Below are 27,537 nucleotides of genomic sequence, written 5' to 3'. Positions count from 1 at the left end.
AAATAAACCATTGTCTTCTATGAATGGCATTTACATGACCATAATAATGTTAACAACAAATATTAATCCAGCTAATATTACTCATTCAATCACTTATTCATCCATTTAACAGATATTTATTGAGCACCTGTATGTATCAGGTATCCTAGGCATGCAAGACACAATAGTGAACAAAATGCAAATATTTGTGCTTTCATGGAGTTTAGATTCTAGTGGGAGGAGACAGAAAATAAAACATAAGAAAAATAAATACAGTATGGAAGTTGATTAGTGTTATATAAAACAGGAAAAAAATAGAAAAGGAATGAGAAGCTCTGGGTGGGAGCAATCAATGATGTAGGGAATAAAACCAGAGGAATGGGGAACCTGGAAGCCAAGTGAAGAGAGTGTTTCCAGGAGGAGGGAATGCCCAGCCATGTCAAAGGCAACAGATAAGGAAGATGAGGGCTGAGAAACTGAATATGGTAACACTGGGAAAATCAGCTTTGTGGAGGTAAAAGATTGCTTAGAAGAGAATGGGAGGAGATGAATTAGAGACAGTAAGCATGATTTTTTTGAGGAGTTTTGCTATATATGGGAGCAGAGAAATAGGGTGGTAACTAAAGAGAAAATATCAACAAAAGATTTCTTTGTTTATATTTGTTTCATGTTATCTCCCGTCTTAGAAAGAACAACATATTTGTGTACTCATGGGGATGATTCAGTAGAATTGGAAAAACCAAACATTGAGGAGAGAGGAGAGAACTGGAGAGCAAAATCCTTAATTAGAGGAGATGGGATCTCATATGTAAGAGGATGGTTGGCCTTAGGGAGGATTAGGGACAATTCATCTCTAGGAAGGTAGGGTATAAGGGTTCAGGAGCTAGTATGTTTGGAGCTTGTGGCAATTCTCTTAATTCTTTTTAATGTTTTTCTTGAGAAATATCCACACATCTACAGTCCAACTATACTACGCAATCAATGGCTCACAATATAGTTGTGTGTATTCACTACCATGATCATTTTTAGAAAATTTCCATCACTCAAGCAAAAGAAATTTAAAAAAAGGGGGGGGGGAAGTATGCATCCCATACCTCTTACTCTTCTCTCCATTGACCCACAGTATTTCAGTCTACCCAATTTTTACCCTTTATCTCCCCCTATTATTTATTATCCTTAGTTTTTTTTTTTTTACTCATTTCTCTATAACCTGGCTAAAAGGAGCATCAGACTCAAGGTTTTAACAATCACACAGTTATGTTGTAAAAGCTATACAGTTATAGTTTTCTTCAAGAATCGGGGTTACTGGAACACAGTTCAACAGTTTCAAGTACTTCCCTCTAACCACTCCAATACAGCAAAAACTAAAAAGGAATATCTATATAATGCATAAAAATAACCTCCAGGAGACCAAAAAGGGGAAAAGAAGTGTAACTTTATCAGTTGTTTTACTAGTATCAGTGACTAAGAGAGTTCAAATAGAGTTGAGAGGCTTTCTTACACAAGCTTCACTTAGATATTGCTACCTGTCATAACTTGCCAAACCCCAACCAAAACCATTCCAGCCAATCCTAAAGAACATTTAGGGCAATATATAAGATTCTACAAAGGTTCCATGTACTAGGATAACTTTCCAGAAACCTACAACCTCCAAATGAATCCCTGGACCTGTTAAGTCCTGAAGCCTAGAGGGCCCAGCCTCTCCAGAGCATAAGCTAGTTCCACCTCCCTACCCTATATTATTGACAATTCCTGCCAACATGAAAAAGTTAGAATAGCTATAGCCCAAATATCCCAAAAGAGTAGTACAGAAAGCAAAAGAGTGGTACAGAAAGATCAAAGGTGATGGTGGAGTTATACAGAGAAGGTAGGATTTAACAAAAAAATATGATTGCTGAATGATTACATTGATATTTCTTTTAGTCTCCAGTATCTTAGAGCAGCTAGAAGTAAAGCCTAAAATTGTGGAATTGTAACCCATACCGAACTCTGAAATTTGTTCTACAATTAAAAAAATAAAAAATAAAATGACCTCAAGGATAACCTCCTGACTCTAAAATCTCTCAGCCACTGAGATTTTATATTGTCTTATTTCTCTCTTCCCTCTTTTGGTCAAGAAGGCTTTCTCAATCCCATGATGCTGGGTTCCGGCTCATGCCCAGGAGTCCTGTCCCACGTTGCCAGAGAAATTTACACCCCTGGGAGTCATGTCCCTTGTAGGGGAAAGTGCAGTGAGTTCCCCTGCTAAATTAGCTTGGCATTTGTTATGCTCAGTGGAAACATATTACAATGTTTCTGTCAACTACAGACTCTAGCTTGCACTGATTGTACCTTTTCCTGTATACTATCCATTTTCAACCCCTTGCAATGCTGACATTCATTTGTTCTCCCTCAGTGGCAATTCTCCTTCGATTGCTTTGATTATCTGTGTGGTAGGAAGTAAAGTTATCAGTTGACAGAGAAGATGGGGGAGGAGATGATGGCAGTTTGAGGAGAAAGTAGGAGGTGTGAAATTGACATTTAGAGGAGGAGGATGAATGATGGGAGGTCTCAAAAATCCACTTGAGGTTTGTGATGATGAATTTAAAGAGCACTCAGTCAGTACAGCAGGGTGATTTTATTTTCTAGCTATGAAGGCACAGAGCAGATGGAGAAGTAGATTTAATCAGGGTTATAGATTTGACAAATGAATAAGACAAAATAAGAGAAGAAAAAAGGGAGTGAATACTGTGTTTGCCATGGAATTTAGGCTTGGTAAATTGGTAAATTTTGGTAAGGAAAGAGGAGAGAAAGAACAGATCGAGGGGCTATGAAAAGGTGTATGGGGACAGAAATTGGTAAAAGAACTAAACATTCATCTTTGTAGAGGGAAATCAACAGGCAATGCCTAAAACCGAAAATAAATCACTCTGTGGATGTAAATACATAATAAACCAACCACCCAAAGAGGTAGGAGTTGTTGTCATGGAACATGGGAAATGGTATAAAAAGCCTTTTAGAACTATTTGACTTTTTAAAATTATGTTCATGTATAACTTTAATAAAAGTTAAAACACAGAATATTATTCTCTAATGAGGGGCAAAAAAGGAATTTGAATATTAAAAAATGTGTGACAAATGATCAAACTAAAACTATCACCATAATGAAATGTCTCCTCAAGAAAATATATTTTAACAAGTTTATTAGATATATGCTTTAAAAATTCAGGTCTCCTCAGAATTGCTAAGAAATCTCAAAATTTGTTTTCTGTATAAATAAGTGTGCAAAGATGAATGTACAAGGATTTCCTTGTAGCATTGCACATAATAGCAAAATATTAAGAACATCCTGAAATGATCAATAATAGGGAATTGATTAAATAATTATGATCTATTCAACCAACAGAATGCCATAAAATGATAATGATATAGGTGTAAATCTTTATATTATGTAGAAAGTTGTCTGTGCTAACTGTTAAATGAAAAATAAATGCTGAATGAAAAAGTGAATTATAACATTGTATAGTTGGAGGGTATAGGAGGATATACTGCATACTTTTTATAAAGATTGTTGCTGCCTAATGCTTTTATGAGGACTTTTCCTTTTACATTTTTATTTGTAAATTCATTTTTCCATTTTTTTCTATATTAAATATGTATGCCTTATACAACAAAGAAGTATTTTTAAAAAATTTCTTCCTAAGAATGTAATCCATAACCTCAGGGAAAATAAATCCTTCTAGTAATTTCATTAAAACTAGAGAAATGGAAACCTCTTACCTGATTAATGGCACCCAACATCTCAGCCCTGCTGGCCACTCGAGAAGTGCACTGGCTAAGAAACGTTATACTCTTCTCCAGCTTCTTAATAATTTCCTGGGCCTGGTTATCATCTTCACACAGAGGTGTTAAACACTGCATAGAGAGGAAGGTATTGAAAATACTGGATTCAGGCATTTAGCAAATAATTCTAACATTAGGTTGAAAGAGCAAATAGTACATTCAAATAATGATTACCTGGGTAGAGAGTAGAAAGAAGCAACAAAGAATAATGAATGATATCAAAATATTAATTTTTGTTAGCTATCTGGTGGTCATAGATAAGTGCTCACAAACTTTTTGTCTATTCTTCAACTAAAAGAATGAGATATATTAAGTAGTGATTGTGAAGAGATAACGCTTATAAATGAATTATATTGTATAAGGACCATCGTTTGAGCTTTTGAGAAAAGGAGTGAAAATAGACCGGAATTAGATATGGCTCTGGCAACTGCACTTGCTCTTCCTTCGTTGACTAGGTGCAGTTGGGCAGACTAGGTCAGCACCCCTTCATTGCTTTATGAATGTTACTCTCAAACATGTGCACTCGATTAAAATGTTGCCCTTTCCTTATAGAGAACCAACGGTCTCCCTCTGGTAGATATTGAATCAAGAGAACAGCAGACTTGGAAGCGAACAATCTACCACTCATTAGCTGTGTGACACTAAGCAAATTTCTAAGACTTTCCCAAATCTAAAATGCCATGGAGTGTCAGAGGTACCATTACTCTCAGTAGCATTAAGAATGAAAAAGCGCTGACATTTAAACTGTAAGGCATCATTGGTTGTAAATTGTATCCTAATTCCAGAAATGTTAAAATGTCAACCTCTCTGATTTGCTGTTCCCTCACCTATTGGATAGGGATTATTTTATCTTTTCCAGGAATACTTTGATATTAAAGGTAATAGATTTCAAATGCTTGTCACATCACAAGTGCCTAAAGAATAGTGGCCACTTTTGAAACAGACAGATATGCAAACCAACTGGAATGACCATTGTCAGACATAGTTTTCTACTGTAGTTTAAATAGCCACCTCCAGTTGGGAAGGGAAGAGTAGATGATGGTTATTAGCACAACAGAATACAGTTTCTCAATTTTTCCTCTCATCATCCAAAATTAGCCTTCTTAATTGTCCAGTCCTTATCTAAATTTATGGTAACTTCACAAGAAGGAAGGGTAACAGTCATTGTTACACTTTTCTGTACCCAGTGAAGCAATCCCCTCATTCTCTCAGTATCTATATGATAGGTTTTCCCATCATCTGACAAGACTGAAATCAGCCACATTCTCTTTCTTCAGTTAATCATAAATGGAAATTGACTTTCAATTCTCCTCTATGATGCTTAAAATTACTCAGTTTTCTGTATGATTGCTGCCTGAAATCTATTTGAAAACCCAGAGAGAAGTCAGGTGGTATTTACAATCTACTTGAAAAGGCATATTCTGTTTAATTGCTGATATTCTCTTATTAGTGAATCTTTCATTTCAGCCTGATCTTAGATTCTTGCTTCCTATTAATTTAGGTCAGGCAAGGCTCTGTACTTGGTATTGGTTTTAGTAATATAAGTAAATTCATATGTAATTATGAAAACATTAGCAATATGGCCAAATGTATAACACCAAATGTTCTCATTCTAACCTCTAATAGCTTTAAACAGTTAGTGATCTCCTTCTTCAAGTTTTCTTCTGCCAAGTCACGGGACCTCTCTTCAAGCTTCACTCTTTTCTCCAAGGTAAACCAGTCACACTTAAATCCCAAAGATAGTCTGAGAAATTCTGCCTGTTGTCAAAATAAGGTAAGGGTGAAGACAAAACAAACAAAAAAAAACCCAGATGTGGTCGAACACTGCAGATTTTCCTGAAGCTTTTCTTTCTCCTCCCAGCACCATAACTCTGACATGCATAGGCTTTACCTGCATTTAGTCTTTGCCAAGCCAAACAGACAACAAACGTAGGAGAGCTTGTGCAAAAGGATGAAGAAACCATAGCAGTTGGGTCTGAAATACTTTTTTTTTAAATAAAGGAAAGAAATGTGCTTTAAACTCACCTCCACCTCCTTCTCATTAGCAGAAATGCTATGGGATAGGAAAAAAAGAAGAATTTACTTCAAACATAATCCAACAGAAAAGCAAAAAATATCAACATACTATGTAAGAAGCACTTACTTATCACTTTGTCTAAAGTTGACTGATTTCACAGTGGTTACAGGAAGAGTGGAAAGAGCAGTGTCTATTAAAAGACAACAGAATATTAATTGGTTAAAAAGGCTTAACATCTAAAGGCACATTTAATCAAATGTTATTCCCTTCCCCTCCTTGACAAAGGCATTTCATTGACATATGTCTAATACTACAGTCTGCTAATAATGTGTTTGCTTAAATTATAAGCTAGTGTTATGCCATGCTGGTGGGGATTACAATGACATTAAAATCAGTGGCTGACTTGACCTGATCCCATGGCTAAATGCACACCTGCCTCTGGTACCCTGATCCTTCTTCAAATCAAGACGTAACAGCAGTAGCAGCAGCTGTGTTGGTTGTAGAGTATAGAGGTAATAATGCTAGTTATGGTAACAGTTAACATGGCATCAACCATCCTAGAACAAGGCTCTTCACCCATAGTAAAGGTACTGTACTTTGGGTGAAGATACTAAGTGTTTTCATGACAACTGAGTTTCATGAAGTGTCTTCATGACAACGTTGTGAAGAGGATAATCTATTACTTATTAAGAACACTGAATATAGAGTTGGAAAAAAAAAAACATGGTTTAAAACCTAGCTTTGACCCTTAGAATTGTGCCACCTTCAACAAAACACAACTTCATTAAGCCGTCTACAAAATATGGATGATAGTAATTATTTTTAGATAGTAGCTGTGGTGGGTTGAAGCTGTATGTGCCCCAGAAAAGCATGCCCTTAAATCTAGTCCTTTCCAGTGGGTGTGAACCAGTCGTAAGTGGGACCTTTTGATGAGGTTACTTCAGTTAAGGTGTGGCCTGGCCCAATGAGGGTGGGTCTTAATTCTATTATTGGAAGCCTTTATAAGTAGAATGAAATTCAGATAGAGTGAGAGAAAGCCACAGGGAGCAGCTAGAAACTGAAAATTCAGCAGAACCCAGAAGAGAAGGGAGAGGCCAGGAGAGGCCTCCATGCCATTGTCATGAGACAAACTAAGGACCAAAGACCCCCAGCAGCCAGCCCGAGTGCACCACAGTCTTCAGGGAGAAAGGACCATCTTGATGAGGCCTTGATTCAGACATTTCCATGCCTCAAAATTATAGCTAATAAACTCCTATTGTTTAATCCAACCTTTTTTGTAGTATTTGCTTGAGCAGCCTAGGAAACTAAAACAGTAGCTTTTTTTTTTTTTTAAGTTTCTTTCCCCCAGCAGTTTTATTGAGATATGCACATACCATATAATCCATCCAAAATGTACAATCAGTGGTTCACCGTGATAGTTTTGCATGCCTCACTGCAAGGAGCTAACTTTTGTGAGTTATATGCCAGGTACTTCTCGAACACTTCACATTTTTTAATGTATTCAATCACCACAGTAAACTTTATATGGTAGGTAGTGCTATTATCTACATGTTACAGGCTAGGAAACTGAATTGCAGTTTATCTACCTCATACAGTTTGGGAGACGACTGAAGAAACTATGCACATAAAGAATTTAGCCTAGAACCGAGTCCACAGTATATTGGCCAAACAAAGTACCTATTTTTTAAACTTTTGTTGTGAAATAATTTCAAACTTACAGGACAGTTACAAAAATAGCACATGCTCCATGCAGAGAACTGCATCATACTCCCCAGAAACCAAGATACCTAAATTTTAACATTTTGCCACCTTTGCTGGATTATTCCATCTAGCATCCATCCATCTATCCACCTACCTCTCTTCTGAATATTCGAGAGCAGGTTTCACACATCATATACTCCTTAAACACATAAAGCATCCAAGCACATTTCCTACCAACTATTTTGCAATTATGCAATTACCTTAAGTGCAGTTATAAAGTTCAATAAATTTAACACAACATTAACATATAAAGCTTACATTCTTTAATACGATTTTTTCTTATGTCTCAATTATGTCCTTTTGAGCCTTTTCTCCTCCAATCTTATTATCTTCCACCCAGTATCATGTATTACAAATTGACTTTATCACTTTAGTTTCTCCTTTTTTTTAAAATTATGGAAACAAATATACTACATAAATTTTTCCATCCCAAACTCTCTCAAGCATCATTCAGTGGGATTAATCATGTTCACAATATTGAAGTACCCAAACCACCATCCATTACTACAACTTTCCCTTCACTCCAAACAGAAACCCTACACACATTTTACCTTCATTCCTCATGGTCCTTTCTCCCCACCCCCCGCAAATCATATTCTACTTTCTATCTCTATGAGTTTGCATATCCTGTGATATTTTCTTTGTGGTGAGCACAGGATTTATATTTAACATTCTAAATCTATAACAATCACATTTGCTTTGATACTAACTTAACAACTTCAATAGCATACATAAACTATATTCCTGTCTCCCACTGTATGCCCTTCTTTGTGTACTTCATTTCACATTCTGTGATATGTACGTCATTTCACAAATATTTCATAATATGTGACTACATCACAAATTACCTATACATACACACTGTGAATCCACAACCATTGATTTAAGTTTTATGCATTTGCCTTTTAGATCCTATTGGAAGTAAAAAATGGAGTTACAAATTAAAAAAATACAATAGAACTGGTATTTATATTTACCCATGTCACTATCTTTACCAGAGCTCTCTATTTCTTCATGTGGCTTCAGTCAATCATTTTGTGTCCTTTCCTTTCAACCTGCAGAACTCCCCTTATCACACTCTGGTAGGCCTGATCCAGTGGCTATGAAATCCCTTGGCTGTAGTTTATCTGGGAATGTCTTAATTCCTTAGCCTTTTTTTTGTACGGCCAGATGCCGGAGAACAAGGGAGTCCTTAGCTGGATGCTGGATAGCCCAGGAGCTCTAGGCTGGATGCCCACAGGGCTCTGAGAATTCCCTGCTGGACACCGGGGGGGAGCCTGGGGAACTCTTGGTGAAGCCGAGACCTTGACCAGGCACTGACACCTTGAAAGTCCTTGACTCAGCTGCAGGAAAGATCACAAGATCTGGTCAGTGTGGACCCTTAGCCATTTTTGAAAGATAGTTTTGCCAGAGGTAAAAAAATTGGTTAGCAATTTTTTTGCTTTCAACACTTTAAATGTGCCTTCCTACTACCTTCTTGTCTATAGTTTCCTATGAGAAAAATTGACTTAATTTTATTAAGATTTCCTCATAGGGGACCCATTGCTTCTTTCTTGTGACTTTCAGAATACTGTCTTTACTCTGTTATTCAACAGTCTGATTATAACAACACATAGGGTGGGGCTATTTGGATTTATCCTGTTTGGGGTTCGTTGAGCATCTTGGAGGTTTATGTTCATGTTCTTGGTTAAATTAGGGCATTTTCCAGCCATTATTTCTATGAATATTCTTCTGTTCCTTTCTTTCTTCTCCTGGAACTCTTATAATGCATATATTGGTATGATGGTGCCCCACAGTTTCCTCAAACTCTGTTTACTTTTCATAATTTGCTCCTGAGATTGACTAATTTCAATTGTCTTATTTCAAGTTCACTTCTTCTGCTAGCTGCAATCTGCTGCTGAATCCTGCTACAGAATGTTTTTATTTTCTTACTGTGGTCTTCAGCTCTGTTGGGTAACTTCATAAATTCCATCTCTATACTGATATTTTCTTTGTGTTCATCTGTCATCTTCCTGATCTCATTTAGTTCTTTGTCCACGATACTCTTTAGCTCTTTGAGCATACTTAGGACCATTTTTTTTTTATCTTTGTCTGGAATGTCCCAGGTCTGATACTCCTAAGATGGTTTCTAATACTTTAATCTTCTTCTTTGCCTGGGCGATTACTTCCTTTTTTTTTTTTTTTTTTTTAAATATTTTGTTGAAGTCTGGACCTTTTGATATTTTAGTGTGTTATCACTGAAATTTAAAGCCTGAGGCATCTGTTTCTTAAGATGTACCAATTAGTGGATGACAAGAGCTTAAACACCAAAGCTTTTTTTGCTAGCCATAGACTAACAAAAAGGAAGAAGAAAAAAGAAATGCCTTTCTAGTCTTTAAAGATGACCTGTTCAAGTGCTTTCCTTTGAGTTTCATTTGTGTAATGTATTTGGAGAATAGCTCCAGGCCAAAGCATAGAGGCCTCCCTGATTCTTTCTGCACTGCCTCTTGTCTTGAGTATGCACGCGTGGTCCCAGGAGATCCCCACTTACACAAATATGAATGTCTTTTCCCTAGGAAACGTTTTCCTCACAGTCCCAAGTATTACACTGTATGTCCTGTAGCCAGCAATCCCTTGTTCCAGGCAGCCAGACTTGACTGCTCTCCCACAGCATTCCAGAGTGAAGTTTAGTAATCACCTTCTACATGCAGGACAAGTTCTGAGACAGCAAGTCTTCATGTCACCACCAGATAAATTGGGCCAGACATACATACATGCATCCAGTATGTGCATGAAGGTTACTCTGCTTCCTTTGGAACCCCAGACCAGGGATCCACACTGAGAGCACAGGCCAGCTCTGTGCCAAGCCAGTGAGGGGAACAGGGAAGAGCTAGGCCAGGGTGCTACAAGATCCTATGAATTTTAAGTGGCCTTTTTGTTGATTTGGCACTTGCCTTGTTACTGCAATCACTTGACTGTTTTTCCGGAGCCTTTAGAAAGATGTTTCTGTCAGTCCTGCCAGTTGTTCCAAGGTTTTCTAGGGGGATGGAGCCCTGAAGCATCTCTTTCCACATCTGGATCAAAGCAAAGCTTGTGCCTATTTTATTTTAACTCACTATTCCCATTTTGCAGACAAGGAACCTGAAGCTCAAGGGTAAGTACTCTTCTAAGGTCACAGGACTAGTCAGAAACTCATCGATTCTAGAGTGTGTGTAACTCCAAGCATTAGCTCCATCCATCATTCTATCTTAATCCAGGTTGGCTAGGGAGAGAGGCAGATTAGCACTTACTCTGGAAACACTGGTTTATTTACTCTTTGTTGAATATTGAAAATGAACTCAAAGTGGAACGTAGAATTTACTAACACTATTGGATTGATTCTTAGTTCACAATTGGGCACTACATATTTCAAGTCTATTGGGGTGGCTGTAGCCAAGGTGGACAGAGAAGAGATGAGTGGGTTAGCAGAATTAAATATTTCTCTGGGATCTAATAGTCATTACAATATAAATGTGGCTTTTTGAAGGTGATACAGATGGGATTAAGAATCAGTCCTATTGGCTGATCTTATCCAAAGATGAGATTTTGTAGTTTTCCATATCTTTACCCAGAAAGATTTCATCCATAAAATCATCATGAGAGAACAAAGTTCACAAGGAGGCTGGGAGAAAACATTCCTTACCTCCTGCAGCACATTCTTTTCTGTGCTCTCCTATTGTTTCTGCTTCCTCTTTGGATTCCTAAAATCATAAAGAGATTTTATTGTTGTGCATAGAATGGAAAGCTTTAATGACCAATCATTTACGGACTTCCTATCCTCTCCTAACCCCACTCTGACAAAAGTATTAAAACTCTATAGTATTTGAGGAATGGGACTAGGAGCTAGGAAGAATACAAGGCACACTTAAAGGGGTTTCCAATCTAGTTGGGGCAAGAAAGGATATAAATACATGAAAAGTTTCAAAATGAATTGCTACAAAGCAAAATAGGGCTAACTTCCAAATAAATTATATATAGATAGAAGCACTCTGAACAGGAAAAAGACACTCTGGTTTGAGTAGCATGCAAAGGCTTTGTAGACAATGGACTTAAACTGGAGCTCCAGGTAGGACTGGATGGGATGAAGAGGCAAAATGGGGGTGAGTCTAAGTGGATTGTTGGGGAGAAATTGTGGCAGAGAAAACTGCTAATAGTGTGTTATATATTAGGCTTTTACTCCATATGAATATGTTTTAGGGTCACTGTAGTGGGTTGAATAGTGCTCCCCCCACCCCCAAATTAATGTCCACCTGGTACCTGTGAATATGACCTCTTTTGGAAATAGAGTCTTTGCAACTGTAATCAAGTTAAGGTCTAGTCATTTTGGAGGGAAGTGGGCCCTGATCCAATGACTGGGGTCCTTATAAGAAGAAGCAGAGAGACACAGACACACAGAGGGAGGAACACCATGTGAAAATGGAGGCAGAGGTTGGAGTGGTGTATCTATAAGCCAAGAAACATCAAGCATTGCTGGCAAGCACCAGAAGCCATGGGAGTGGCATGGAACAGGTTCTTCCTCAAAGCCTCCAGCAAGAGTATGACCCCACTGACACCTTGATTTCAAACTTCTGATATCCAGAACTGTGAGAAAATAAATTTCTGTTTTTTTAAGCTACCCAGTTTATAGCAATTTGTTATGGCATCCCTAGGAAACTAATTCAGTCACCAGTCCTATAAACAATCTGCATCATGAGAGTCATCATATTAGTAGGGTTATACTATACTATCTGGGGGACTCTAATAGGAAAACCATAGGTATACAATAATTTTTGTGATTATAATTATACAGCATTCTTAAATTAACAGAGACATTTAGAACACTGAAGAAATTTTCCATTAATATATAAATCTAAGATAAATTTCCTGGTAGAACCACTGATGCCACGTCATGTAATTTTAAACAATTGAAACAAAAGTTTTTGATAAAAAGTAATAAATGCCAGTGGTATGTGTAAAGCACTGGATTGTTCCCATCAACATTAAAAAAATTCTCAAAATTTTTGTCTTCTCATGACCTTGTTCAGCTATGGGATTTTCTTTCCTCTCCTGCCCTTCTAGCCAAGCTTCTAAAGAGAGAAGTCCATGGCTGCTCTTCGCAATTCCATATTTCCAATTCCCACTCAGGTGGGCTTTTTTTTTCCTACTCAGACACTTGAAACATTTAACTGAAAGAAACCTCACTACCAGAGAGCTGAGAAATGCTGAGTCTACAAGAAAAGGACTTTGAAAAAAATAAAAACAAACAACTTTCCTGATTGATTTCTTGTAGTAGTCTAAACTTTTAGCTTACTGACTTACAAAAAGAACCAAATAATTATGTTAGAGCTTGTCAAGGAAAAAGGAACTGCCATAATCATTGGCCAGGAATTTCCACCACAATACAACTATAATCGAGCTGATCTGTATCAGAAAAGGGAACATATGAAATGTTATTGAAGTATGTCATGAGGAGGGATAACCTACTGTTGGGTCATGGAAATTTCCTAAGAAATTAAGTTCTATAGTAGAAAGACCACTGTATTGACCAAATGTAATGTTATTTCCTTTATAAAAATCTTCTGATGGTAAAGAGATAGAGCTTGTGGGAAGAAATCCAAATTTTTAAACATGATTTAATATCTCATCTCTGCCTAATCTTTCTATCTTTTCCACCACTCCCTATATATAAAACGATGAGGTCAATAATTAGCACTCATGTTGCACTTACTCGAAACATTTACATATATTAATTAATCTAATCCTCCCAATAACTCCAATGGATGAGTGGAGTTATTACCCCTGCTTTAGAGATGAGGAAATTAAGATACAGATGGATTAAGTGACTTTCACCAAAGCACACAGTTTCTAAGTAGTGGAACCTAGGATATGAACCCATGGATTTGGCTCCAGGGTCCACTCTTGACCATTACACTATAATATATAGTAACTCTCAATTTATATATATATAAACTATGATATACTATAATGTATTAACTCCTTTACCATGCCAAATTACTTGCCTTCCCTAAAGATACCATGCTGGGCCCAGACTTTCAGCTTCTCTCAGTCTCCTCCGTGCTATTCCCCTTGCCTGAAACACTAGTGGTCTAGATGAGTCATCAGTTTTCAATACTCTAACTCACATTGTGCTCCCTCCATTATGTCATCTCTGCCCACCCCAAACGTTTTTCTTTTGTATTACTAATCACACTCTAATTTGGGGGTAAGTGTCTACTTCTTCACCTAATGAGAATATAACTTCTTTAAGATAGCTATCATTGTTTTAGTCAACTTTATTTGGTAATGTATTAACTTCTTTAAGATAGCTATCATTGTTTTAGTCAACTTTATTTGGTAATGTATTAATTTATCTAGGCAGTCCTCTATTGTCAATATTTAGCTTGTTTCCAGAAAACATTTAATGAATAAATGAATTAATAAGTAATCAATGTTGAAAGAGGAGGCTCCAGCTATGACTCTATAGTCTGACCTTAGGCGAATACCCAAAGACACATTGGCCTCAATCTCTTGGGTATAAAATATTGACCTAATTAAATTCTATTAACTTCATAATATTTTGAAAGGCTAAAAAGAGATAATGCTTTTGAGGGTACCTTGCAAACTTAAAGGGACAATTCTGCCATTATAATATATTATTACTTTTTTTATTAATGTGTATATATGTTTTCTTACCATTTTTAATATGATTTTGTCCTCACTCTTAGAGTCTTGGAGTGGAATATTCTCATGAGCTGAACTTGTACCTATGATAAAAAGGAAGTACACTGGACAGTTGGAAGAGTAGTAACAAGTAAAACTGGAAGAAATAATAAGGGTGTCAATATAGACAGGCCAGTAAATGGCAAAGACTTAACAAGAGAGACAAATTATATACTATAAAAATTCAAATGTGTTCACTGACTTAGAATCAGAGACAGAGTAGTCAAAGTGCACCAGGAAGTTAGGGCATATGAGATTTCTCAGGAGAAATGAATATCTATATAAATTCCCTTAGATTAGTAATTTTGGGAGTATGGGAATGGGCTGCCGCTGCTTATTTTAATCAAACATATTACTAGTGTTAATAATAGATACAGGATGAAGGAAGCATGAGCAATTAGCAGCTTAGTAGCTTTTTTATAGCTTGACAAAAACTTAAATATGCAAGGCTGATAACAAAGTATGAAATCCTTCCAACATATTACGTTTCTGGATAAAATATCATTAAATTAAGAGTACAGGCATAAAGGGCAGCAGCTAAAGATAGAGTTTGCTTCTTTCTTTTTTTAAGAGAAAAATATTTAAAGCATGGATTTTTAAAAAAAAGAAAGTGACCACCACTTTCTTCAGAGATATACAATTTTCTCCCTATAGAAATGTTATTTCAGTTTTTCTTGAAATTTTAAGACAAGTAATAAATTCATATGGCCCATAAATGAAAAAATGTAAAATGTTATACAGAGAATATTTTCTCCATCCTGTCTGCCAGATACCACTTTCTCTCTCCACAGACAATATTATTAATTTTTGCATAGCCTTAAAGATGCACACATAACTTTTTCCAGTTTCCCCACAAATTTTTGCATGCTTTTCATAATGTTCTGCTTCTTTTCAAGAAACAATATTTCTTGGATATAATTTTAAGTAGAGATTCTACTTATAATGTTTTATGGCTGCAAATATTTCATTAATGGAATAGACCAAAATATGTTAACCAGTTTTCTATTGATTGATACCTGCCTTGTTTCCAATATTCTGCTACTACAGACAATGTTGGAATGAACTAATTTATACATATGTCATTTTGAATGTGTGTATGCATAGCTATATGAATACATTCCCATAAATCAAATTGTTATATCACAGGGTTTTGTATATTTAAATGTCTTATAGATATCGGAAATTTTCCCTCCATATTGGTTACAATAATTTATACTCCCTACTGCAGTGCATGAGAATTCTTTTTTTCCCCACAACCTTACCAAGTCACAGTATAACCAAACAATAACATCGTTGTCTGTCAGGGTAAAGGTGGTATCTTGACGCAGTTTTAAATTAAAATGTTCTTATTAAGTGTAAGGTGTGCATAAAAATTTTTCAATAAATCCATAGAATGGGTTCCATTTATGCAATTCTGTGGCTACTCTAGTTTTGCACCTATATCACAAATGCAAATGTCTAGCTCAAACAAGAGAATGCGTACATTACTTTTGACTGATTTTTGGGGGGTGGGAATTGGAGTCTGCTTTCCATAGGTGTCAGCTGTAGGGCTATCTCCCTGGGAATGATCAAGAATAACTATTTTGTTTTCAGAGCCATGTGGCAGAAAAGGATTTAACATATCATTTAGCTCATTCTCTTGCCTACTGAATGGACCATCCCTAACTGGTCCATTTTCCTGACCTGATATATTCTAATTAGGCTTCTGAGAAGTTCCTAAGCAGGTAATTTGACAGCTGTGCCACAATGTGACCCAGTTGTGTCAAATCAATCTTTGCCATTAGGAAATATATCAGTACCCTTAAAAGATAGTGTAATTTAAAAGGGATATTATGTCATGTACATGTTAATTGCAGTAAAAATTAAATAGATATAATATTTTTGCTCTTTCTAAATAATATGGCTGAGCTAAATAATATGACTGATGCTTATCCCATCGTCTTATAAGTTTGCTTAGCATTTTAGAATGGGATGCTTTAACAGCCTACCTTGGATCCCTATCTTGGCAGATGCTGACCTTGTAGTCTTCTCTTTCTCACAGAGCAATTTAGAGTCAAGGTCACCAGAAGCCATGTTCAAAATTTCTGAGCCGGAATCTACCAACAGGAAGAAACTAGCACCATGAATACTGTAAAAACGTGTAAAAGGAGTATTTGCCTATGTTCTTTTCATTTGCACACACCTCAGCAGGTCACAGAACATCAGGCTTATAGTTATCATTTCTATACTCTAAAAGCTTATATTTTTTTCAAGTCCACTCACCACTTGAAGCAACAGTACTGTCTACAGATGAAATGCATCCAGGTGGAGGTGGTGTGGAATATTCCCTGCCAAGAGGGTAGAAAAAAATATTTTGGAAAAAAATATTTGAAATGTCAGGTGCAAAGATTTCCCTTAAAAATTCTATTTATATACATTTAGAGTCACATCCACAAAACAAACAGGCAAACCTGGACTGTGGTAGGCTCTCAGAATATAAGTGTTCAACACCATTCTTCTAAGGACAAATAAAAAAAAGAGAGAGAGATAAGTTCAACACCATGACATTTTCCATTCCAGAGAGGTTATTCTAAGCAAACAGTTTCATACTATTTTAAACAAATCCATATTTACTTTGCTCTTTTGGAGAAGATATGGGAATGAGATGGTATAGGGCATATTGATGTACATGCTTCCTCAAAGCTGTTTTTACAAAAAACAAAAAGCCAATTTTAAGTATGTTTACAAGCCTACTAATTTTATTGAAAGTGGGGGCAAAAGAAAGCATAAAGCTAAAAGGCAGTTCGAGTTTCTTTCATGAACTTAAATCATGCATCTTATTGTTTCCTTTAAACAGAACATTCTACGTGGGCATAAAACCACATTTCTATTTATGGAGATATTACTCAACCTAAAACTTTTGACCTGGTGATTTAAACATGGTTCTCAATTTTCTAATTAGACAAATCATACGGTTTAAACAAATCATATCTCAAAGATTTTACAGATCAAAATGGGCTTAACAAATTTGTGGTCTCAACCTGCTAGGGTAAGTATCTGAAAGTCTCATTTGAGCCTTTTGATCTCTGCTGGGAATTCCCTATTTAGGAGGAACTTTAGGACTTTTGGGGTTAAGAAGCTTATTTAGCCTCTTTCAAATAGTATAGTAGGAAGATAATTTTTTAGTAATTAATAAGCCTATTTTCATTATTATAATTGAATTTATTTAGGAAAAGAAAAATTAAAATTTTTTATTTTAATTAAACTTTAACAAAACTGAAATCATCCTGACATATCAAAACACACACAGATAATGCAAGAGGGAAGACATTTAAATATTCTATAATCAAACACAGACCTCCTTTTTTTTAACTGCCACAACCAGCAACAGTTTTCTATGGAGGGATGTTGTATATCATACAAAATATTTAGAAGCTATTCAAGAAAATACTTACCAAACTCACAGAAAGGTAAAGATTTAACAAGGGTTTGCTGAATTTTAGTTACCCAGTACAATAATAGCAGTTTGTGTCTTGTAGCATATTAAAATTTACAAAAGCTCTCTTATGTATCATCTCATTTAGTTCTCCCCGACAACCAGTCTTTGGAAAGAGAAGATTTGCTTATTCCAGGTAAGGAAATAGAGGCCAGTGACACAAAGTAATTTCTCAAGAGAACTCCCAACAGCAGAGCCAGGCTTCGTGCCCAGATCAGATGAAATACAAACTTCCTCTACAGACAACTGCTTCTGAGCAGAAACCAGCACAGGCTAGTGGAGAGATACAGACATCCCCATTATTGGGTTAGACTGGTTCATGTAATACAAATTTTTTAAATTTTCACTTCAAACATCTAGAAATAGCTACAAACTTACAAAGCAAAGATTGACACAAGCCCTCCTCTTTATCAATGATATTTATCCCTCTCCTCTCTCATTTCATTTGGTTTCCGTTTGAAATCTCTTTGGGTCAGAACATATGTAACTGGAGACCCTCACGACACTGATTTAATTTAATTCATCAGATTTCCATCAAAGGCCCATCTTGTGTCAGAAACAGTGACAAGGGCTGGAGTCACACAGACAAGACAGTCCTGTCCTAGAGGAGCTACTAGGCCAGAAGGGAAACAAATAGAAACTAATACTTTATAATACAGTATTCCACAAAAGGAATGGATGGGCACAGAACAGTTATTAGAGTGGGTGGTGTCTGCCTTAATTTTTTTTTTTTTTTTTTGCACGGGCAGGCACCGGGAATCAAACCGGGTCTCCAGCATGGCAGGCGAGAACTCTGCCTGCTGAGCTACCGTGGCCTGCCCTACCTTAAATTTTGAAAAGTAAATGTACCTTACATTAACTACCCTGCAGGGAGTTAAATGATGATATCTTTAAAATATCTAAATAGGCTGTATTAATATTCACAATATGCTTACTTAACCATATTCCATTATATAACTAAGAAACAATGCTATAAAAATTGGAAAAAAACATTCTTCAGTTTCATTGAAACTTTAATAAAAATCCATAAGAACTGATTCCTTCACAACCACAACAAAAACCCTGGCCCATTTAATATATATAACATACTTAAAAACTGTTCCTCTGTGTGGCTTGAAGTAACACTATTTTGCTATGACTAAAAAGCTAACTTTGTCAGAAAAGACTTCATGTTGTTCCTGTAAGAGTCGTGGACACTTGTATTTGAAGTTAGGAGCTTTGAAAGAGAATGAAGTTTTTATTTCCTATTCCATTAAACCAGTTTTCAATATGAACGAGAAAAGGGAACACATCATTCCCGCAAACTTTGTAAAGACTTTTATAAAAATGCTTTATCATTATTTAAAATCAAAGCAGTAAATACAAAAAATACTCATATTATATTGTAAATGAGTCTCATATGCTCTAATACTCTCTATGTGAGCCCTTCTTTTATATCGTGTATACAGAATGTTTTGGTGAGAAGTCTTGATAAATATATTTATTGATTAAACAGTAATTCTGTGATTTTGGAGAAATCTCATATATTTAATAGTCATACGTTCCTACGTTGTACTGGAACAGTTGCAAGGTAAGCAACTGGATATTATTCTCAAATCATTAATCCTCATAAATCTCAGCGATCAGAAAACAACCCAATGTACAATGACTCTCAATCTTAGACTGTCATAAATTTTTTCCCTTTCTTACAAGAATAGCCAGGGTAAATGACATTTTGTTATCAAATTTAAGATTATTATAGCTCATGAAAGTTGGAGATACAGCCCCTTGGGGTGTGTATGTTACGGGGTGGGGTATAACACAGCAAAAACTTTCTACCTTTGTGCTCTTTTCTTTCCAGCTTCGGAAGTCAAACCAGCATCCCTGACCCACAGAAGAACTATAACTGAGCAGATCATGAAAACACGCTGGATGTATTTTAAAGCCAAGGAAATAAATCAAGAGAACAACAAAGAGCAAGAGAAAGTGAGTTCAGATGAAAGATGTACTTACAGGTAGAAGGCTGCTTGAGTCTATGAGTCTTAACACAGGCTGAGAGCTTAGAGCAGGAAGAATGTTCTTTCTGTCCCAGCCATTCAAATATTAACCTGCATACATTTACATGAAAATCCACAGTCCAGCCCATTTGCTTTTGACAGTGTGAGCCTAATGTAGGGTGGGGTAACCAAGGTATTCAGGGAACAAAGTAAGAGAGATTCTCCCATGGGCTGGGCCAGCAAATGCAGGTGACACACACACACACACAAAAGCAGTATTTCAATATTTCAAGAGCAATATACGAAGAAAATAAGAAATAACTTTTAAGATTTAGTATTGTTGGCCTTGACACTCTCCTGGGATTACTTTATTTTTGTACTTCTAGATAAATGCCATTGTTAGTACAGAGATAGTTATGATCAGAAATCCTTTCAATAATAAATATTCATGTTACCAATATAATTTGTGACTATTTGAGCTATTTTAGACAATTAATGCCAATCAAATGTTACTATTTTATGAGACATCATTTTTATTCTACATATCTTGAACAAAGGCATCTATATGGAACGATTTCACTCTAATAGTAAAAAAATATATACACCTTGACTTGACTCAGTGTCAATTTCAATATTCTTAGGAGAGAAAGAACGTCAAATTTAATTTTAAAAGATTACAACTGCTGGAACCTAAGCAAAACTAAATTTCCTCACAGTTGTTTGTTTTAGTTCTCTCCTTTTCTTTTTCAGTTTCCAACTAGAAGTACACCACACCCTCAGAGCTTCAGGCCACACCCACCACTCTGAGGTTCACTTATAATACAGTTATCAGTCAACTTCTTCGTGTCCCGATTTTGCAATTGACAATGTTATTTATTCTCCAAGGTTATTAATGCTGCACCCACGCACAGCCTGAGAGAACAGGACACACAATGGACAGAAAGTTCTCTGAAATATTTTTAAATTAATCCTGTTCTTTGCCTCACAAATCACCTCTCCCCACTGATAGTATATCTTAAGACAAAAACGTGTAATAACATGAAGGAGATCTCAACAGAATGACAGAACGCTTAATAATTGATATGTGTTCTTTTTTCTGAACAGCCAAGGAAAAACAGAGAAATTCTTCTCCGGATCCCCTAACCTCTGAGAAGGTACCCCTGTGATTCATACTACTAACAACCCTGAGGCTGAGTGATACCAATGCTACCCTTTGTTGTTAACAGGTACCCTTTGTTTACCTATGTTACAAACTATCTTGGTGGGGTCAGATCTGAGGTTGGAGCAAGTAAGTTAAGGAAAGAGTCCATTTAGTTGTCACAGAATTTTCACGGAACTTCTGAATTCCTGGAGTATTTGGGGCTACAGATACCTAAACAACACGTGTCTGATTTTGTAGCGGCCCAGAGAGCCTTTGGATAAAACTTGAGTTCTGCTACAACGGGTGTTCAGACTCAATGGTAAAAGTGGTAGATGAGGAAAGGAAGACAGACTGTGGGGAGGGACTACTAGAACCTGGAGAAAGGATGGCTGAGAGTAAGGAAGAATTCAGGAACGGGAGGCCAAGTGGGAGTTAGGCATTGAAGGGAGCAGTGGTACTAAATTCAGTGGGAGATGGAGCTACCGACCATCCCTGCTGAACGGTCCAGGTACCTTGACAGGTAGAGGAGAATTTAAACAATTACATCACAGTCTTCCCAATACTGCCCCTCACAGAAAGGGCTGAAATTACAAGGGAGAGTCCCTTCTCTAATGACCACAGAGAGGAGCTCACCAGAGGTCCAGACACAGAGTTCCGAGGAGGTCCGTTTGGTGTAGGCAGGGCCTGTGGGCAATGGAGACAACAAACAAAAAGGACTGCAGAGATGGGAGTGGGGAATCCAACTTCACTTTCCTACCAAGTCTCAAGAGATTAAGCATCCTCACATGGGATTCACTAGTTGGTGAGCTGAGGGATATTGGTATGCACCTTGGAGAGTCTTGCAAATATCAGGAAAAAGAAAGGCCTTCTTATTCATCAGCAAGTCAGCAATTATGACATTACGATTTACTTTCTTCTAAACATGACCTACTTGGATTGTCTCCATGGAATGGCTAGGCCAGAACTTAGCAATGCAGAAATATGTACTGATATAATATGTGTGTATGTGTGTGCGTGTATATATATATATTCAAATCCTCATCAGAACCCTAAAAAGCATTATTTTTGTTTTATGGGTGACACAAGCATATACAGGGAAGCTAGCCCACTTGTTCAAATTCAAACAACTAATCAGTAACAGAGTCAGTCTTTAAATCCAGGTCTGCTTGATTCCCAAAACTAGCGGATATGGCTAAAAATGCTAAGACTCTACTGAGGAAGATTTAAAATAAATCCAAAAGTAGATGAATAATGAACTTTGAGGATTCCTCACTAGATCAACAATTATCAATTAACAATTATCTTGTTTCATCAATACTCTCAACCATTACTCCTACCCCTGCATTATTTTTCCCTGGCATTATTTTATTTCTTTTTTTATTATTTGTTCCCCTGCATTATTTGGAAGCAAAAACAAGGCATCATAACATTATATCCATAGATATTTCAATATAAATCTCTAAGAGAAAAAGTATGAAGATATGTTTTTTTTCCCTCTCTACACCAAAATATTCCAATAAACTAGTTACTTGGGTGAATAAAGTAGCTCTCTGTTCTCCCTAAGAATGTCCCAAACTGGACCCAAAAGTATTTTACTATGGGATACAGAAAATATTGGAGGTTGAGTATAGCCATTCTGGGCTCCTTTCAAGATATTAAACTTGTTACAGTCCTTTGCTCACTCAAAGACCCCCTAAGAAGCACATGTTCAATGTCATTTCACACCTGTGCCCTCTGAAAAAAGGCTGCTATAATATAGCTTACCCCGTCGATATGGGGAGGATTAAAACATAAATCTCAAGTCCTTGAGAATAGCAGGCCAGAAAAGGAGTCAGAAAGCAATAGGGCAAGACTATTCGTTCAACAAGCTGATTGAGTGCTCATTCTCAATTTTTTAAATAAGCCTTGTAGGAAGTACAAAAAACAAGTAAATACTCGTTAACAGATATTAGTGAGGTAGCTATTTGAGCCCCCAAATCTATGCTAGCTGTTAATGTACATAAGGTAATATCCAAATAAGGGCACTGTACTCCATGTTTATAACCCAATACTGGAATAAAAAAAATTTAAGAAAACAAATATCTACAAGGCAACCAGAATAAAGGTGACAAGAAAGGGAGGACAAAGAATTACTGGTGTCTGATAGGAGAAAGTGAACAGAACTTTTCCCTGAGTGCGATAGATGATAAATGAGGAAACTAAAGCCCAAAAGACATGACTTTTCCAGAATCACATAGAGGCAGATTCAAGAAAGAAATCTGACTCCTGACTCCTAATCCATTACAATTTCCACCTCAAGAAAGATAGGAGACACTTGACTGCCATCATTTTATGCTAGCACAAGAAAGGTTTTATGGAACAGTTGTTCTTTTTTTTGAATTGGGTCTTAACAGAAAATAGAATTTTGAGAAGCAGAGAAGTCTACAGTGTTTTAGGCAGAGAAAAACAGCATAAACAGATCTGTGCAATATATGCTGGCAATATATGCTCCTAGTTTGACGGATGTTGTGACAACTATAGGGCAGCAATGAGGAAATAAGAGTGGCAAGATACAAATACTGTATTTTAAAGCCAAGAAGTTAAGAGAATCCCATCATCTTAGCACCCACTGGGATGAACACTGATTATTGTTTTTATCATTTTATCTTATATTTTATTCTAATTCCTCTGTTCTTATCAGTAATGAAAATGCTTGGAGAAGCATTTTCTAAAGGAGAGCTTTCTGTTTGCATAAGAGATAGAGGTGAGGACTTGCTCAAAAGTCAGGAGTTGGGGGTTGAGAGTGGAGCTATCAGCCACAAAGTACACCCAACATTGTTGCTAAAATCAATGGAAGAGAGGTCAGAGAAGACAGCATTAAAATTTTCACAGAACTCATACATTTGCACAGAATAATTTGATGGGAGTTTCTATTATGATCCCTATTAGCTTCTATTTCTTAATGGGTGTCAAGGCCATAGACAAAATAACTCAAATTACATGTCCTAAAGAGGGTGGATTAGAAGGTCCTTTTTAGATACACAAAGCAACATATTTCTTTGCCAAAAAACACTTTCAAAGAAACTATGAGTGATCCTCATGATTGAAATGTCTAAATTCAGCGTGGAAAGGGCATATCCTTTAGAAATCGGGCAACCCTGAATTTGAATCCCAGGTTTGCTACTTACTAGTTGAGTGCTCTTGGGCAAGTTTTTAACCTCCTTGCATTCAGTTGCCTTGTTTTTTACAGAAAGCAGTAAGTATTTTACAGAGAATACCTACCACTAAAAGTTGTGGAGACAATAAGATGACGTATGGATATTCTTTCCTACACAGTGCCTGGTACAAAATTGATGCTTCTTTCTTTCCCCTTCGTGATGAAATGAGTGCCAGATAAAAGGGATATTAGTAAAACCCAAATATCCTGTAAGCTTCCAAGTTCAACTTCCTTTACTAAAGCTTCATAAAAACTGCTAAATTATAGCAAGATAGATTTTTGCTTTTTCTTTCTTTTTCTTAGCTACCCAAGATGGGTATCAATGAACAGAAAAAAAGTCATACACTCACACTTAAAAGGAAGAATAAGAACTCTTACAACCTAGTAATAAAAAGGCAAATATCCCAGTTCAAAGAATGGGCAAAGGATCTGAACAGACATAACTCCAAAGAAGACATATGAATGGTCAATAAGCATAAGAAAAGATGTTCAACATTTTTAGTCATGAGGAAAATGAAAACCACCATGAGATCCCATTTCACACTCACTAGGATGCAATAATAAAAAAACAGACAACTTTTGGCAAGGATGTGGGGAAACTGGGACCCTTATACTTTGCTGGTTGTAATGTAAAATGGTACAGCCATGTTGGAAATCCATTTGGAAGTTCCTCAAAATAGTAAACATAGAGTTACAATATGAACCAATAATTCCACTCCTTGCTATATATCCAAAAGATTCAAATCATGTCCACACAAAAACTTGTACACAAAGTGTCCACAGCAGCATTATCCATAATAACCAAAATGAGGAAACAACCCAAATATCTATTTATTGATGAATGAATAAAGAAAATGTAGTTTATACATAAAATGAAATATTATTTGACCATAAAAATAAATGAAAAGCTGATATATGCTACAAAATGAAAAACATTGAAAACATCATGCTAAATGAAAGAAACCAGTGACAAGATATGAATCGATTTATATAAAATGTCCAAAATAGGCAAATCCATACAGACAGAAAGTAGATTAGTTGTCTAGCGCTGGAAAATAGGGAGTGACTGCTAATGGGTCAAGATTTCTTTGGGCAGCAGTGAAATATCCTAAAATCGACTGTGGTAATGGTTGTATAAATCTGTGAATATTTTATCAACTATTTATTTGTACAATTTAAATTGATGAATTGCTTGGTATGGAAATTACATTTCAATAATTCTGTTTTGTTTTGTTTTTTAAAAAAAGGAAGAATGACATACTGCCAGATTCTGGAACAGAACTGTCTACTCCATTTGAATGCCAGGCTCAGATTGTGGACTGAGGAAAAGCCAATGCCAACGTATTCTAGGCACGTCACCGGAACCTGGGCAGTTTCCCTAAGTGACCTTCTCAGTCTGATAGTGTCATCCTCCTTTTGGGTAGAGAAGCGCATGGGTACCTACATTACCCTACTTAGTGGCCTTTTATGTAAAGCCAGCCTCTCAAAGATTATCTTGTCTTCACCTGAATTCTTCGAGTCAAAGTGATAAGAGACTTCTTACAGTTACTAGTGGAATTAAATCCCAAACCAGAGCCTTTCCCTCCACCAATAAGTTCAGCACATCTCATTAAAATCTCCACTTTGGTTATATACCCCAGAGTTTATACTATGGGAGGTATAGAAACCAATCCCTCCCCTCCAAATGGCTGGATTTTAATTTTCTGATGTCTAAAGTTGCTATTTCTCATGCAACTGAGTTTTGTGGTATAAAACTCATACTTGCTGTAAGAGTATCCATAATACTTTTTTTTTAAAAAAAGAATACCGATAGAAAGAGAACCAGAACAAGGTAGCACCAAAAATGAAATTGCAATCTAGTCCAGTACTCACTTCCATATGCGGGTCATTGCTCATCCTGAAACAACTTGAAAGGCCTGTTTGTGGGAGGGGGCCACCAGTGGGGCCTGGGCACCTGGCAGTAGAACACAGAAGAAATTATTTTTGAGCGGATATCAAACTATAACAGTCCCTCCACCCCAACTTTCACTAAGTCTCTAATTAAGCTCATAGCTGCAGTAAGGCATAACGAAACAGAGCTCTCACCTCCTCCACGGAGAGGTCAGCCAAAAATGAAAATAAAGAATTTGTAATTCAAAGTCTTACTTCCTCAACCTCAACACAGAAAGGAAATTTCTCTTGGGTAGATACTGCCCAGAAATGTCAGCTGACATTTCTGAATCTTTCATAAGGAAGATGAGTGTACTCAAAAAGGCAGGTGAGCACAGACAAGTATCTGGAGAGAGTAGAGTAGAAGGACAGAAGTCTCCAAAAACTTTAATTAGTCTCGAATGGAAAAGGAACAGAAATTATGAGCAAAACTTATCTAAGTTAACTTAGCAATATGTAGAATATCCCTGAAAACTGGGAAACATTTTTGGTAGCCTAATTTATCTTTTAGTTATAAAATTCAAAAAAGACAAGAATACTACACTTCAAGAAAAAAGAGAGATGTCTTTGTTTAAAATTGTTGATTTGCAGAAAATTAGAGAAGTTGCACAAATAAAGCAACGATGTTATGCTCTCAGGATAGTGAAATCTAAAACTGATGAAAATGCTAGGCTATGTGAATAAGTTACCCACATAGAGTAGGGCAGGTACATTTTTGCTTTTTTAACTTACTTGCGTCCTTTTGCCACATTCAAAGTATGATTGTTTATTTCTCCATATATTGGCCTTTCACTTGAAGCAGGGATTCGGTTGGCCACACAGGAGAAACTTGTCAATCCCAGTCTTGGTATCCCTGCAAGGCTGTTCAGATGAAAGGTATCTGCAGTAAAATAGGTAAGAATGAAAATAAAGATTAATTTCTGGTTCAAGCCATATTAAGATAGAAATTCTTCCACTCGAATGATTGAACCATTTTTGAAAAAGCAAAATCCTATCCAATTCTGTTAACTTTTAACATAAACCCCTGGATGTCTACTTACATGGTGCGGAAATACCAAATGTTAAAAAAAGGAACAGAAAAACTCTTGCCCACTAAGCAATGGAGGGGCCCAAAACTACAGCCTGCAGGCCAAATCTAGCCAGTCATCTGTTTCTGTAAATAAAGTTTTACTGCAACATGGCCACACTCCTTCATTTACATACTATCCGTGACTGCTTTTGTGCTATGACAGCAGAGTTGAGTAGATGGGACTGAGACCATATATTTACTCTCTGATCAGTTATGGAAGCAGTTTGCTAACTCCTGAAGAGAAAGGGTTAGGCAACGTGATAAGAACACAGACAAGTGGGATGGGATGACGAACCATTTTTATTGGGAAACCGTCTTGTTATGTGTGTCTAGCATTTAGAAAGCAGCACAGTTTAATGGCGATCACACAGATTTTGTCATCAGTCAGAATTTCTCAGTTCAAATCCTGGCTCTGCCACCTACAATGCTGAGCCTCAGTTTCCCTACATAAAAAT

The 27,537-nt window shown here is 36.6% G+C and overlaps 1 protein-coding gene across 6 annotated transcripts in view; it reads right to left on the bottom strand.

Moving 5' to 3' along the window:
* The window catches only part of IRAG2 (inositol 1,4,5-triphosphate receptor associated 2), a 168,538-nt gene that overhangs the window by 22,057 nt on the left and 118,944 nt on the right, over positions 1–27,537 (bottom strand). For 2 of the 6 annotated variants that reach the window (XM_077170318.1, XM_077170317.1), the window contains exons 6-17: positions 26,746–26,893; positions 25,957–26,038; positions 21,522–21,572; positions 16,747–16,793; positions 16,559–16,623; positions 16,285–16,392; positions 14,270–14,340; positions 11,241–11,298; positions 5,945–6,008; positions 5,827–5,854; positions 5,419–5,559; positions 3,739–3,873 (exon numbers count right to left, since the gene is read on the bottom strand). In XM_077170318.1, the coding sequence (XP_077026433.1) occupies positions 3,739–3,873; positions 5,419–5,559; positions 5,827–5,854; positions 5,945–6,008; positions 11,241–11,298; positions 14,270–14,340; positions 16,285–16,392; positions 16,559–16,623; positions 16,747–16,793; positions 21,522–21,572; positions 25,957–26,038; positions 26,746–26,893 (998 nt within the window). The remainder of the gene's footprint in view (positions 1–3,738; positions 3,874–5,418; positions 5,560–5,826; positions 5,855–5,944; positions 6,009–11,240; positions 11,299–14,269; positions 14,341–16,284; positions 16,393–16,558; positions 16,624–16,746; positions 16,794–21,521; positions 21,573–25,956; positions 26,039–26,745; positions 26,894–27,537) is intronic. The other 4 variants (XM_077170322.1, XM_077170319.1, XM_077170320.1 and 1 more) reach the window with 3 other exon arrangements.

This window comes from Tamandua tetradactyla, chromosome 7, assembly GCF_023851605.1.
Source record: "Tamandua tetradactyla isolate mTamTet1 chromosome 7, mTamTet1.pri, whole genome shotgun sequence".
NCBI classification, from domain to species: Eukaryota; Metazoa; Chordata; class Mammalia; order Pilosa; family Myrmecophagidae; genus Tamandua; species Tamandua tetradactyla.
This window is presented reverse-complemented; position numbering and strand designations above follow the sequence as displayed.